Genomic DNA, 14,863 nt, shown 5'->3' on the forward strand with positions numbered 1-14,863 from the left:
GTGTTGACTCTTCTGGAAGGGCAGGCATTTCTGGATTGGGAGCTCTTAAGCCCCTCAAAGGATCTTGTTATTAAGCTGGGGTTTTTTGTTCTGTTTTGTTTTGTTTTAATTGGAGGGGGAAAAAAATTTAATGAGTTGTCTAAGAGAGACAGGATTACTGGGAATATCCACAAGGTCAAGGGTGGAATGTCAGGAATGTGATGGGAAGGCAGCACAGACAGTCCTGGGAGGACTTTGCCTTTTTTGTTTTCTCCTTCACTCTGGGCTTCCTGAACACAGCTCACAGCTCAGGAACAGGAGCCCCTCAGAACCTTATTCTCATCCAGGGGATGCCGGCAGGAGGTAACGAGGTCTATGACCAGTCTGAAAGTTAAATGCTGGGCAGGAAGATTTTCTTTACAAATTATGGAACTGCGCCTCAATAACTGACTTTGCAAAAACAGATACAATTTATGTGAAGGCTTTGGGAACTTGTAAAATCCAAACATCCCGCATTTGGAGTTGTTCCTGCTTTGAATGTGGGGGAGCGATAGTTGCAGAGTAGCTGGATGTGTTTGCATACTTGGGGGAGAAAACAGGACCAGATGTGACTTAAAGGGCTCAAGGAAGAGCAGCCATAGGAAGCAAGCAGACTGCACAATTCAGGAAGGACACTAAGAGATCCAGAGAGCCACAGCGGCTACCTTTAGAAAGAAAGGTACAACGGACAGGTGGGCCTCCCAGGTCCCAGGGGGCACACCCAAGATTGCTGCACACAGAGAAATACCCAGAGTTCTACCTGCAGCCCAGCCAAACCGGTCACCCTCAGGAAGCTGGAGTCTAGAGATCAGCCCCCTGGGGTCAGAATGCAGACAGCTGACACAGGGAAGTGTGAGCCCTTTGGCGGGGACTCCTTTCTAGGGAGAGGTGGCTCCAGCCTCATGTATGTGAAATGGAGACCATGGGGAGCCTGTTATGAGAGCAAGAGGGATCATGGAAACAGTGGTTGCAGGGGAGCCAGCCAACTTTGGCAAAGGAAGCTGTCAAGCAGGAGCAAATTTCCTTTGTGATTTTTGGAGGTCTCTGAGCATCACGGTCATCCATCAACATTCCCGGCTGACCACCCACATCCCTCTATCCCCCAAACAGGCCCTGGGGCTGGACAGCCACTGTGGCTCCTGGCATCTACATCAGGACTTTCTTTCTGGCTTGTAATTCACTAATTCCACTCAGGTGGCTGGCCAACAAGCCCCCCGGGGCCACCTGGCTCCCATCTCCCCAAGGACCACAGCTGTGTGCCACTACGCTTGCCTCTCTTATTTGGGGTTCTGGGGCTCAAACCCAGGTCCTCGTGCTTGCATAACATCCAAACTCCCTCCACAGAAATCAAAGGACAGAAAATAATACAAGAGCCACGATTCCTGTCGGGTGACAGTTTATTGAAAGGAAATCTTGCTTTATCCATGAAGTCGCTTCCACAGAGGTAGCTGTGATAAAAAGGTCTCTTCCCCATGACAATGCATAGTAACCAGTCCCTACCGAAAAACCAAACCCCATCAGGGTAGACCACTTGTCATGGTGGAGTGACACTCTCAAGCAGGGGAATTTTTTTTTTATAAAAGCCATAGGCGATTGTCTTCTGAGCATTGCATTTGGCAACGTGTATTTTTTTTTTTTTACACAAAATATTTTTAAGCTAGCTAAAGAAAATGCTCTTGAGCAGGATTAGTTCTTAAGGCAATAAACGGAACAACCTGCATATATATATACCAAGGAATGGCTGCAGGTTCAAGCTGAGAAGGACCCAGGGCCCTAACCTTCACCCTGTCTTAGGAGGCACCTGTTACGGTCACAGGGAAGAGATGAACCTGGGGTTTGCAAACATCTCTCTAAATCTCAGTCCAGTGTCGTGCCGTCAGCTGTACTGTGCATACTCCCCTCATTGTCCACTCCACAATGGCACAGGAGACGGTCCCTCAACCTGCCCAGCCTCCTTGTTTGGCAAGGGGGTGACTCCCCAAGTGTTTCCAGTGGTGGCTTCTGTTCTCCTTTTCAGGATTGGTTTTCCTTGATGTGGCTTGTTTTCCCTGTGGCTACCATGGAGAACTGAAAATGAAGGCTGTTCCCCACACCCCAGGCAAACAATCCTTCCTCAATGTCTTGATTTTTCTCACCTGACTCTCTGGGGTTAAGCAGGCTGAGGCATTTCTAGGCTTATTCTATGTATCTAAGGGTGGCATGAAAAAACTCTAGGAGCCAAAGAATTCCTGTGAGTGAGTTCTGGGGAGCTGGACAACCAGCTGCAGGCTCTCAAGTTCCCAAGAGGACAGAGGGTTCGAATGTTGGGTAGAGGTTCACCCACACTCTCCTGGATGGCTACAGGAAGACAGGGTCTTCCATATCCCAGGATGACCTGGAACTCTGGATTCTCCTGCCTCCACTTCCTGAGTGTTGGGGTTTCGGGCATGCAGTACCATATACCTGGTTTGTAGAGCTGGGTATTAAACACAGGGCTCTCTGCATGCCAGGCAGGCACTGTGCCAACTGAGCTACATCCCCAACCCAACAGACACTTCTACTTACTGTGTTTCCAGTGCCAAAGTCTATGCCTCGCACATTTTGATGGACAGTACATATTTGTCAAATGGAGGAATGGCTGAGAGGAGAAATCTCTCCATACCCAGTGAGGAAACAGAGGCAAGGGCCATGCCCAGCTGTGCTGAGGGAGACTGTGACCCCAGTGAGGTGTAAATAGGGCCTGGTTCTCTGGTAGCAAATGTTCATCCTTCAGATCCCTTCACTTTAAATCTGGTTGGGTGAACTCTGTAACCTGCAGCGGACAAGACCTCACGGTAACCTGGTCCCCAGGAGTCCATATCAGGAAGCTTGGGGTCCTGCCACCTCTGCCTTATACACACAGCCAATTAGCAAAGTTCTTTCCTTAGTGATTGTCACAGTGTAGTAGGCCAGGAGATATGCCAGATGCCCGGCAACCCCCCCCCAAGGCCATTTGGCATCATGTGCTTGTCCTTGGACCTCAGCATTTCTGTCACTTCATTCCTGGAAAGGCCCTTCAGATGGCAAGCACCCCAAGTTCTTTTTCCTCCCATCATTCCAAGCTCTAGCTCAGCCCCCACCTTCCCTTCTTGCACATTCCCCAGCTTTCAAGAACTTGTCTGTATTCCCTCTTACGCCAGCCCTATGCCCACTTACTCTTTCTCCCTCTCCCCAGGAGCTTACTGGGTACCTCCCTTCTCAGTCTCATATCTAAACCCATAAACCTTGTCTCATGGCCCCTCCTACTCCTCCAGTCCCAGGCCTGAGCAAGCTTCGCTTGGAGGTCTGTCATGGAGGAAAAGGGCTGAGGAGACACAACAACAGGGCTCTTGGCCTTCGAGAAGCACAGCACTTGATTACAATCTCTTCTGTCTCCCTCTTCCACTTGCTTGAAAGAAACTGGGGAGCGGGAACTGTTCTTAGCACGGTTCAGATAAAATAAGCAACAAGGGCACAGACTCAGTCCTGGGTAAAAGTCCTTCCCCAACCGCCAACGAGCTCTTTTCCCATGTGACCCACGTAACGATTCCCAGTGCTGAGGTTCTGACACCTCGCCACTCAACTTCCAGAGTAGCCTTCATTCTTCCTCCTTTGCCTCTGCTCTTTAATGCTCGAGATCTGGGAGCTTCCTAATTTAAAAGATGAGATCCGGGTGTGAACCTTACCGAGGTGTCACCCCCCAAGGGCTCTGGGATAGTCTGAAGTAGACCGCAGCAGTCCTAGGAGGGCCTGGTTTAAGACAGGTACAGTCACTACGCCATTGCATCCCTGCATGTGGCTATGTAACATTTCAGCTGGCGTTTTGGCGCCCTTCTCAGGGTAGGAGGAGGGGTGATGGCAGATGGCGATGCACAAAAGGGTTTGTCTTGCCCAAAACGGCCCAGTTAGCTCATTTTAACCTTCAACAGTTCCCGACCTCAGATCCTGGGCCACTCAGCCACCTGGAGGCCTTGGGGAGTAACGTGAGCTGGTAACCGTGGGCCTGACTCCATTCGCAGGCCCATGTTTACTGCCGCCTGCTCTGGATGGCTGCAGAGGCCTGTCAGGATCAACAGGCCTGGACGCGGACTCAGATCTGGCTGGTGATGGCGCTGTCTTTGGGAAAGGCATAGCTCAGTGGGGCTTCGTAGAGGCTTCCTCCGTCACTGCTGAGGTCGTCATCATCTGAGTCATCCAGTACTTTACTGGGCAGTGTCTTAAGCCTGCGGAAGCACAGAGGAGATGTTTCTTGGCTGGCTTTCGATTTGGAGATGGAGGAAAGGGTGTTGGGCTCCTGCCCTCCATCCCGCAGCATGCATAAGGGTGAATTTGCCAGCACCAGACCTTTTCCTTAGCAACAGGTGCAAAATACCTAGTCTTCCTGATCAGTTTTGATGAGGTGAGCCACGAACAGTGAACGGATTTCCCTTTTTGCCTAACTCTAATAATGGCTGGTCAGGGTGCTGCTTCTTCACTATGAATCATATACAATATTTTTCTTTTCTGAGACAGGGTCTCATGTAGCCCGTTCTGCTCTCAAGCATATGCAGCCCAGAATGGCCTTGAAGTGTGATCATCTTAAATGCTGAGATCACAGGCATGTGTCAGCACATCTAGTTTATGGGTGGGTAGGGACAGGGCGCAGGGCCTTCTGCACGTGAGACAAGCACTGGCCCAACTGAGCCAGCCTCATACCGTAATGTCTTAATAGCTGACCAAAACATTATCTTGTGAGTTCTTAACTGCTGCATCCTACTGCTGGCCCTGGGACCAGTTCTCGGTCCTGTGTGGTAGGGTTGTCAGTGAGCTAGAGCCATCTTCCAGCTTGTGAGAGCTACCTGGAGCAACAGCATTCAACCCCAGGCCCACACAGCCTCCGCAGAAGGCTGGAGCTCTGGCGAGCATGAACCTAGGGTCACCCCTCATCTCAATACCCCACACTGGTCCCGGGGTAGGGAAAACCTTCCTCTAGCCCCATCCTTCAGCTTTCCTCAGAGCAGTTGGAAGATCCTCCTTCTTAGAAGTACATAAATGAGAACGGTGCTCTCCAGACAGCTAAGGGATGCTCCTCCATGGTGGTGGGGACACCAGAGCCTCTCTGTGCCTCAGGTTCTGCCTAACACTGGTGTGAGAGTGGCTTATGTAAGACCGCATTAAACATGTCAGGTGACTCAAGCAGACACAGCCACTTTCACCTCAAGCGTGGAATGAGCCCCCTACAGGCCTCAGGGGAGGCTGTGGGCCTCAGTGGGCCACTCCCTCTACCCACCGTAAGCCCTTCTTCATAGAGTTGAGCTGGCCCTGCAGCTGCTCATTCACTCCTATCTGCTCCTCCAGCTCCCTCTGCAGCTTCTTCTTAGCACTTTCCAGTCTGTCGATCTCCTCTTCGGCCTCTTCTACCTGGCGCTTCATGGCTTTCAGGCGCAAGCTCAGCTACATGATGGAAGATGGAGGTTGAGTGTTAGCTGAACGCCCAAGTGGAAAAGCCAGAGCAGGAGATGCCAGGGACCCAGCTAATTCCCAGGGAACCCTGACACACAGCAGAAGTGGGAGCACCTGAGGGGTGTGTGGGGCAGGGGCTCGGTGGGTGTCCCCTTGTCTCGGCCGGGGACGCAGAATGCCGTCTGAGAGAAGGCAGAGGCTGCCTCACCTGGTCCTTCTGGTCAGTCAGTGACAGGTGCTCGTCATCCACCTGCATCACCAGCTCCTTCACCTTCCTCTCCAGCCTGCGGTTGTTGAGCTGCAGGTTGGCCCGGTCCCTGGGAGTAGAGAAGGCGGCACAGAACACAACCTCTAATTCTCAGCCTCGCTGGAAGCCCAGGCTGGAAGGGGGAGCTGGGACGCCCCAGCCACAGGTGCCTGGGCATCTCAGGGTCAGGGAAAAACAACTGCACAGGAAGAAGAGGCTGCTGGCACCACTGGAGGAGAAATGGAACCCCAGAAAGGGCCAGAATTCAGCAGGGTCCTGAGTTCTTCCACTGCTGAACTTAACTTCTGGAGCAAAGAATCGCCACACTACCTGTAATTGGGATCCATACCAGCCAGACTTAGAAATCTTACTGAAGGCCACTCCAGACATGCCAGGAACCTTCAAGGAAGGTTGTGGGGCTAGTCAAGTTCACTGGTAGGAAGTTGGTACCTTCTGTTTGGATGCACCTGCCCTCAGAGCCAGGGCAGCCCCCTGCCTCTAATCTGGCCCAAACTCAACAGCTTACAAAGCAGCCCACTATGTTAATGGGATGCAGAGAGTGGCCAATCCACTCCTACATTTCAGTCCAGGCACAGTGCATAGCCAGGCCACCTCATCATCGCCCACCTTGGTGGAGCTCACTGTTTTTGTCTGAGAAATGGAAATGACTGCAAGGCTGGCCTTGGCTCTGTATTTCATGAGGGCTGATAAAAAGAGGAGAGCCCCCAATCCACCAGCCCTAATGAGTGACCAGTGCCTACCTGGCCCCCAGCCCCGCTCCTGCTGGGCTCACCTCTCTTCATTCTCCAGCCGGTCCTCCAGTTCTGCAATCCTGGCCTCCATCTGCACCACCAGGCCCTCTTTACTGGACCTGTAGGAACCTTCCAGGTGGATAATCCGGCTCTTTAAGTCTTTGTTCTGGAACCAAAGAGGGAGCCTGTGAGGGACTTGGTTGAGACGCTCTTTGGGCAGAAGCATACTAAATCGAATCAGGAATTCAGTTAGTGCCTAGGCACCCAGGGATCCCAGAGATGGGTTCTAAGGAATACCTTTGAACTTAGGTCTTAGCAGGTCAAAGGAAGAAGCTCTAAGATGTTGTCTTAATGAGCCTGGATGAAAGAGGCAGGCATGTGCAGACACCCCTGAGACAGGGGAAAGGGGCAGCAGCCACTTTACCAGTTTGTTCAGTGATGGACTGACAGGAATAGTATGTGACTGCTCCTTCTCAGTCTGACTTTTTTAATGTGACTATATTCCATTCCCTTTACACTGGAGTTCAAGCCTCTCACGTTGATGGCTTTCTCACCGTTGATGACAATCATTTTAAAATACTGTGTTAAAAATCATTTTTGACTGCTGAGTCCACCATAAGGAGGACATTTGGAGCCAGTTTCTCTGTGAGTCACCTTGTCAGTTAGGAGTCTCACTGAACTGGAGCCTTCTGCCCACTCATGAGAACTACCTGGGCCGCCAGCATTGAACTTGAGAGTCAGCCTCTGAGAAGGGCTGACTCTGAGAGTGAGCATGAACACCAGCCTACCTCAACGCTCCACATACTGAGCCTGGGGTAGGGAAAGCCCCTACCACATTCCCACAGGAGAATACCAGGGAGCCCAACATGAGGGGGCGGGAGGCGGGAGCTCCTGGAACCGGCCGTCCTCACCTGTCTCTCTAGGGAAATCTTGTCACACTCTAAATCTTGCTTGGCAGCTTTCTCCTGAAGTAGCTCGCTCCTCATCTGCTCCATCTACAACAAGCAGAGCAGAAGGGGTTAAAACTTGGTCCTCATCTTCTTTGTACTGACATGGTTCCAACAACCAAATCAGGTTTTCCTGAAGGAGACCAACACAGGGGTACCTGTCGTACTGCTTGCTCTTGAGTGTACGATCTTTTTCTTAGATGTTCTTGATCACTTGATGATTATAATGATAGTTAACTAAAAATAACAGTAGTCACTGTAGCTGACCCTGCTAGTGAATGCTGAATGACTCTTTTCCATATTCATCTTGTAAGTCCTAGGCACGAAGACCTATTGGGGCTCCATGTCCTATGGTTCAGGATCTGTAGGTTCCTGGTACCATAAGATATATAGTCACCTGTGCTTGATCTGAGGAATTTAGGAACAGTTCTTTTTATATCTGCACCACAGACTGGCAGCTGACCAGGCCCCAGCTCTGAGGGATTGCCTCCGAGCAGCTCTGCAAGCCCGCATGTGTTGTCCAGTCTTGCAGCTACCTTCAGGAGCCACTGAGGTCTATCACAGCATACAGAAACTGCTGACATTAAAGATGATGACATCACCACAAACGAACCTATTTCACAGAATATAGCCCCAAATTTCCCAAGCCAAAGAGATTCAAGATGCTCAAAGTACCTCAATTAGATTCAGTCAGATGAGATCATTACCAAGGTTATTATAGACAATATATCACAAGTATAAGACAAAGACAGAATCATAACCGTAGCTGGAAAAAAAAAGTGTCAAGTCATCTATAAATGAGGGTCCACTAATATTAAAGCAGATTTTTCAACAGAAACATTACAGGCTAGAAACTACATTCAGAATACTGAAAGAAATAACACTTAGACGTCCCATATGATACCCTTAAGTTAGTCTTAATAACTGAAAGAATAAAGCATTTCCAAGATAGGCAACACCAGATCAGCCCTGCAAGAAATATTAAAGGAGGCGGACACTAGAAATGAAAAGGTGATAACCGCTATCCTGAAAAGCACACATTTATAAAACCCAGTAGAAGAACATATATACAAAAGAGAAGAGAATCTAACAAGTATACGTGAGGAAAACAAATCACAAAGATTGAGTAATAAAAGAGGCACAAAAGAACAAATACATATACAAAAAGCAGAATGTAGTTGACAGATGGGATTATATTTAGCAATAACCTAAAATGTGAATATGATAAATTCACCAATCAAAAGACAGATTAACCAAATGAAGAAATAATTCCAACTGAATGCTTCCTACAAGAAACTGACTCACTACACACTGAATAAAAGAGCTAGGAAGACCTTGACCCACAGGTTGAGACTGAAAGTTTTGAAATTCTATGTCTTCTTAGATAATGTGGTTTGAATAAAAATGGCTCCCATAGGCCCGTGGGCAGTGGCGCTATTAGGAGATGTGGCCTTATTAGAGGAATGTGTCAGTGGGGGTCGGCTTTGGGGTTCCAGAAGCCCAAGCTAGGCCTAGTGACACTTGGCATCATGTCTACCACCATGACGATAGATTAAACCTCTGAACTGTAAACCAGCTCCAGTTAAATGGTTTCCTTATAGGAGTTGCTATGGTTATGGTGTCTTCACAGCAATGAAGCCCTAAGCAAAGAGATGATAATGGAATAAGATTACACATCAAGGAAGCAAATGGAAAATACACAGATACAAATAACACTCCTAAAGGACCCATGGTAACTGAAAAAATTGAAAATTTAAAAAACTTTACAAATGAAAATGAAAGCCAACCATAATCTGTGGACTAATGCAAAAGCAGTACTGAAGGTAAGCTTACAGTAATTGATGTATTTATTAAAACAGACCGTAAGCTGGGTGGGGTGGCCCAGGATGGCACAGCACTGGGAGGTGGAGGACATTGTCGTCCTGTCTGAAAATCCAGATAAACAGTGGGGCTGGAGAGGTGGCTCAGTATTAAGACTCCAGAGCAGCCAGAACTTCTTGCAACTCCAGCTCCAAGGGATCTGATACCCTCCTCTAGCCTCTGTGGGTAGGTGCTCACCCCCTGTGCACACAAGATCTTTAAATAAACTGGATCTCTACCTAGCAATGCCTCTCAAAGGCAGAAAATCAAACTCTAAATTAGCAGAAAGAAAATAAGATCATAAATAAAACTGACAAACCCGGGCCTATGGCTCAGCAGGTCAAGGTGATTGCCATCACGCCTCAGTAATATCTGGACCCACGTGGTGGAAGGACTGAGCTGGCTTCCACACATGCCGCAGTGCCCACAGCAAGTAAATATGATGAAATGCCAATAACCAATATATGTAACTGACAAACCCGCAAGGCTAAAGAAACGCTCAGCAGTTAAGAGCCCCAGCTGCTCTTGCAGAGGACTTGGGTTGGGTTCCCGGCATCTGTACCACAGCTCACAACTGTTGATTCCAGTGCCACGGGATCTGATGCCCTCTTCTGCTTTCTCTGGGCACTACATACACAAGATGTATGAACATACATGCAGGCAAAACACTCATACACATAAAATAATTATATAAATTAAAAGAATAGTATAAACTAAGCCAAAAATGTTTTTTTAAAAAAATAGAAAAAATTGACAAACCTTAACTAGGTTAACTGAGAGTGATGATTCAAATCAGCTATGAAAAAAGAAACATAATACAACACATAAATTAAAAATGTAACTCATTATGAATAACTACATACTAAAGCATTGGAAAAGCTAGAAAAACCGTATTATGCTTTTATACATAAAAACTGAAGAAAAAACAGAATATAAATTAATAATGAAGATTGAACATGGGAAAGAGCCCAAAGCAGTAAAGAAAAGTTCTAATAAAAAACATCCCAGGCCTTAAGGCTTTGTGCCTATATTCTACAAAATAAACTCTCCACACGGGCAGCATTCAAACTGAATAAAGATATAACCTTGAAAAAGCCCTAATACCTCTGCAGAACAGGAGGCAAACGAGCTGAACGCAATGGCACAACACAAAGATCGTGTTCCATAAGCAAGTGAGATGCATTCAAAGGAAGCAAGACATTGCCACATGTACAGAACACCAACATGACGGGACGCACAGACAGCATGACAGACACACCGACAGAAGAGTGGACAAAGACTTTCATCAACACGAGAGGGCATACAGAACGACTAGCCACAGACCACGGGTGAGCATTACAGGTCACGTCCACTGATAGAATGGTGATGAAGACTGTTTCATCAACGTGACAGGACAAACTCCTGGACAGAGACCATAAGATCGTTTCTGTGGTTAGGGACGGAACATTTGGTAAGATTCAGCATCCCTCTGTAATGGACGATAACCTGGAGACCTTTTTGCTGACTGAACCGGTCCAGAAAGACAAACACTATGCTATCACTCCTGTGGAGACTGAGAGTCTGTAGAACTGAATGGAACAGTGGTCCACATCTGGGAAGGGTTGGGGAGGATAGAAAATTCAATGAGGGACACCACTCACAAAACTGCAGTAATTAATTCTGGCTCTTCTTCGGCATAGTGAGGTGCTATCAGTTAAAGCACGGTAAGGTGTTCGCACCTGTATTCTCAGCACCTGGAAGGCTGAGGCGAGAGGACTGTTTTGAGTTCAAGGCCAGCTTGAGCATCTCACAGATAAAGGAAATAAAAAGTAAGCCAGGGCAGTGATGGCACAAGCGGAGGCAGAGGCAGGCAGATCTCCATGAGTCTGGTCTACAGAGTAGGTTCCAGAACAGCCAAGGGTACAAAGAGAAACCCTGTCTCAGAAAACAGAACAAAAAGTGCTCCCTCCCCCAAATGATTCATTTTAAAATGACTAGGTGAATACAAAGGTCTCAACACAGGATAATGTCCCACTCCTGGCTGTGGAGCGACTGAAAGGCGATATATCGGTGGCTCCCTGGAAGAGGCATCAGTTTCTTTTAGTGCTTTAGTCCTGGGAGGTTGAGCGCACCCTGGTGGATGGCCCCACGCCCACCTGTACACGGGCCACACTGACTGGACTCAGTGCGCTCTTCATAAAAAGGGCGGCAAGCTCCTGCTGGCAGTAGCTGGCACTTAACAGAGAGAAGCCACACCTGTCACCACACACGGAATAAGAGGTGGGAATGCTCAGCCCTAAACAGGATAAGCCACACCCCTCCCCTTAAGGCGCAGGAGTCGATGTGGAGGAGAAAGGTAAAAAGATGGTAAGAACCAGAGGTGGTGGATGACGTCAAGGAAACTTTTCCAGACACAATGGGACAGATCCACAGAGGAACTCGGAGACCGTGACAGCATGTACAAGGCCTGCACAAGCTCAGATAAAACCCCAGCACCCAGGAGGGGAGGTGGGCATGAAACCCTAGCCCTAGCTAAGGAGCTAGTGACACTTAATTGCTGCTCGGTGAGGGGAAATCAGTTTTCCTCAATGACGTGACAACTGTACTGACCACACACCAGAGAAGGCCCAGTGCCCAAGGGTACCTGGCCAACAGGACTCCAGGTTTTGTTCCGTTTTTCCACTTAAATGAGGGAACGTTAAGTTGGGTGGGTTAGGGATGGTGGAAGAGTTGAGGAAGGGCAATGAACATGTTCAAATGGACTATATGACATTTCCTCAGGAAAAAAAGATTAAAAGGGCAAACTATGAAGTTAAGGAGCTATGAGGGTGACATACATCGAATAGGTGTATGAAATTCTCAAGGAATAAAAAGTATCACATTAAAAATTATTAGTTGTGGAGGAAATGAAGATACTTATTGCCTTAATTAGAAAATTACACATTGAACATTGTTAAGTGACACAATGTACCCTATAAAGGTATTCAAATGTTAAAGCACAAAACTACACACCCAAATTTAGTTCCCTCAGGCCGTCCTTTTACAGGGCAAGGAGAAAATGCCAGTGGTGCAAGGAACAAGCAGAGAACAAGGGCCACTCCACCCGGCCACTCCTTCCCACTTGCCCCTGAGCCCTCAAGAATCACATGCTGCTGAAAGCGGCATGGACCTGCCCTTGAAGCTGCCTGGTAATGAATGCTGCCTCACAGCCCGCTCTGGACCTAGGAAGACAGCACGCTTCCTCGGGGACGCCACACTCTCACGCCCTGGGGCACAAACCTGCACTTGAGGGACCCTGTGTGCACCTTCCACGGTGGGAAGGCACTGCACCGTCAAGTGGCCTGGTCCAGCCTCCTCTCCCCCATGGGACCTCACTCACAGAACAGGGCCTGCGGGTTCATGTGTGTCTGAGCACAGCCCTTTCAGTTGCCTGGACAGGATGTTTTGGTGACTGCCCTATCCTTTAGGATGCTGTTCAGGGAGCCTTCCAAGGAAGCCAGAGGACCCTGCCCCACCCTGTGGAGGAGGGAGATTTGTCCCAAAGGTGAAGGGATGCCAGTAGAGAAATCAAGTTGCTGTGGAATGCAAGGGTGAGGACAGCAGAGCAGAGGACAGCCTCTCCGGCAGCTGTGCAGGGAACCAGATGAGTAGGCCGCATTCCAGTCATACGCCTCGTCTGAACCCGCTAAACCTTCTGGAAGCTCCCACGCAGGTGCTGTCACCCCGCTTTTCTGATGGGAGGACCAGATCTGGAGCGAAGCAGCTTGGGTATTTTGCCCCAGGGCTTCTGACAAAACCCCCTCAAGTTCTCTACCCCTCCTCCCCCGCCGCTGCTTCTTGGCAGAATGGTAGACTCGGGACATTTGATGTATGGAAAAAACCCTATAGGAAGCAGAGTATTGGGGAATTCTGTGGAGCTCCCAAGGAAAAGTCTACAGGGGAGTAAGTAGAGAAAGCCGTGGGGTATGGGGGACTGCCACCATCACGGTGCTGGGCCCAGCTGTGTTCGAGCTTAGACCTTACAGCTTACAGCAGCAGTTGCTGGCCTCAGACAGCGCATCAGCCAGAAAACAGACCTTCCATGAGGCAGAGCTCCAAGCACCGGGCATCTCTGAGGGTCTCTGTAAGTCCCAGCCCTCCGTGGAGCGCTCCAGGCAGATGGAAAAACAAAATAGTAACTCTTCATACCCACTAGGTCCCCTTGAAAGGGGGCTGTTAAAATGGAAGTGTAAAATAAATCAGAACAGGAAGGAATAAAATGAAGCCATAAAAAGCCCAACAGTGACAGTAGCCAGGCAGGCCGTGTTCCTTGAGTCTCCTCAAAAACACACTAGATTCCCCTCCATGCTTCCAAAGAACAGCCTGGAACTATATTCTTAAATAAATCTGCTTCATGGAGCCTCAAGGAATTCTGCATGGCATTACAGACAAGGTCCCGAGGAGAATGTTTCTGCCACAAACCCAGACTAGTGCCAGGAGTCATTGCTTCTGAGGCTCAACTCAGCACCCATGACTCCAGAACCCGGCCCAAGGCCTGAGGTCGCGTTCTTATCCTTGTTTGCACCCAGAGAAGTAAGTGTGAGGCTGGAGAAATACTTCATGTAAGCTTAGTGTTCTACATGCTGTTTACTCTTCAACTCTAGTAAGCAGGCTGAATTAAAACTCTGTGGCCGAATTAAACCTAACAGGAATGGGAAGCAACGGCCTATTGTAGCTGAACTGAATGAATGCTAACCTGGGAGCATTTTGATAGGAAACAGCAGATCCGATTCTAGCCGCTTGTAACGTCAGAATGCCTGTGACCTGAGCTAGCTCTCGAGATTCGAAGCTGCAGGCTTTTGGGTTAATGAAAAGCCAGAGATATTTATGATTGTGAATAATACTAGCCTCCTGGTCTGGGTTTATTGATGGGCTGTGAAGAGGTTGGCAAGCTTTTATTCCTGGACTGGCATTAAAAAGTATATCCTAAGAATTATTATTAGCCAACTCACACAGAGGTTTTGAGTACCTGATACAGTAGGAGGCAGTTCTGAGCCTGGAGACACTTTAACTAAAAGGAACCCCACTTTGATCTATCACTTTCCTCCTGGAAAAGGGACTATTTGGAGTCTCATTTACTGGTTCCTGTGTCCCCAGGTACTGAGGAGCAGGTGTGAGGCAGCCACAAAGGAGCGGTTTCTGAAAGTGACTGTTCATGCCTCAAACTTTCCCCACTGGGATTTGCCTGGCAGTTTCTAAGGCAACAAGGCAGCCGTGTTAGCCCCTGTAAAGATGGTGAAGCTTCCCAAAGTTTGAAGTTGGTATTTTTCCCTGCCTGCCAGCTGCCTGGGTGGGAAGAGTCAGCCTACCACTGTGCTGGTCATCCTGGTTTTCAAGGCTGAGGGTAGGCCTGTGACTCCCAGCAACAGCATACATAGAATGTCCACTGAGCCAGGCTGCTAGCTACCCAGCACATTCAACACTCAGCAGGCTAGACCTCTTTCTGCCTGAGTCCTTTACACATAATGAGTCAGAGGTGGCAAAGGTAAATGCAACCTGCGTATTTTAAGTGCTAATAATAATAATAATAATAACTATTATTATTATTATTATTATTATTATTATTATTATTATTATTATTA

General features: G+C 48.4%; 1 protein-coding gene across 5 annotated transcripts in view; it reads right to left on the minus strand.

The window, feature by feature from the left end:
- Positions 1–1,397: 1,397 nt before the first annotated feature.
- The window catches only part of Cgnl1 (cingulin like 1), a 148,796-nt gene continuing 135,330 nt past the window's right edge, over positions 1,398–14,863 (minus strand). For all 5 annotated transcript variants that reach the window (XM_055598179.1, XM_055598154.1, XM_055598171.1 and 2 more), the window contains exons 15-19: positions 7,368–7,451; positions 6,498–6,622; positions 5,666–5,774; positions 5,285–5,448; positions 1,398–4,238 (exon numbers count right to left, since the gene is read on the minus strand). In XM_055598179.1, coding sequence (XP_055454154.1) covers positions 4,106–4,238; positions 5,285–5,448; positions 5,666–5,774; positions 6,498–6,622; positions 7,368–7,451 — 615 coding nt within the window. In that variant the 3' untranslated portion in view covers positions 1,398–4,105. The remainder of the gene's footprint in view (positions 4,239–5,284; positions 5,449–5,665; positions 5,775–6,497; positions 6,623–7,367; positions 7,452–14,863) is intronic.

The sequence above is a fragment of the Psammomys obesus genome, unplaced genomic scaffold (genome assembly GCF_907164565.1).
Source record: "Psammomys obesus unplaced genomic scaffold, mPsaObe1.curated_primary_1811, whole genome shotgun sequence".
Taxonomy (NCBI): Eukaryota; Metazoa; Chordata; class Mammalia; order Rodentia; family Muridae; genus Psammomys; species Psammomys obesus.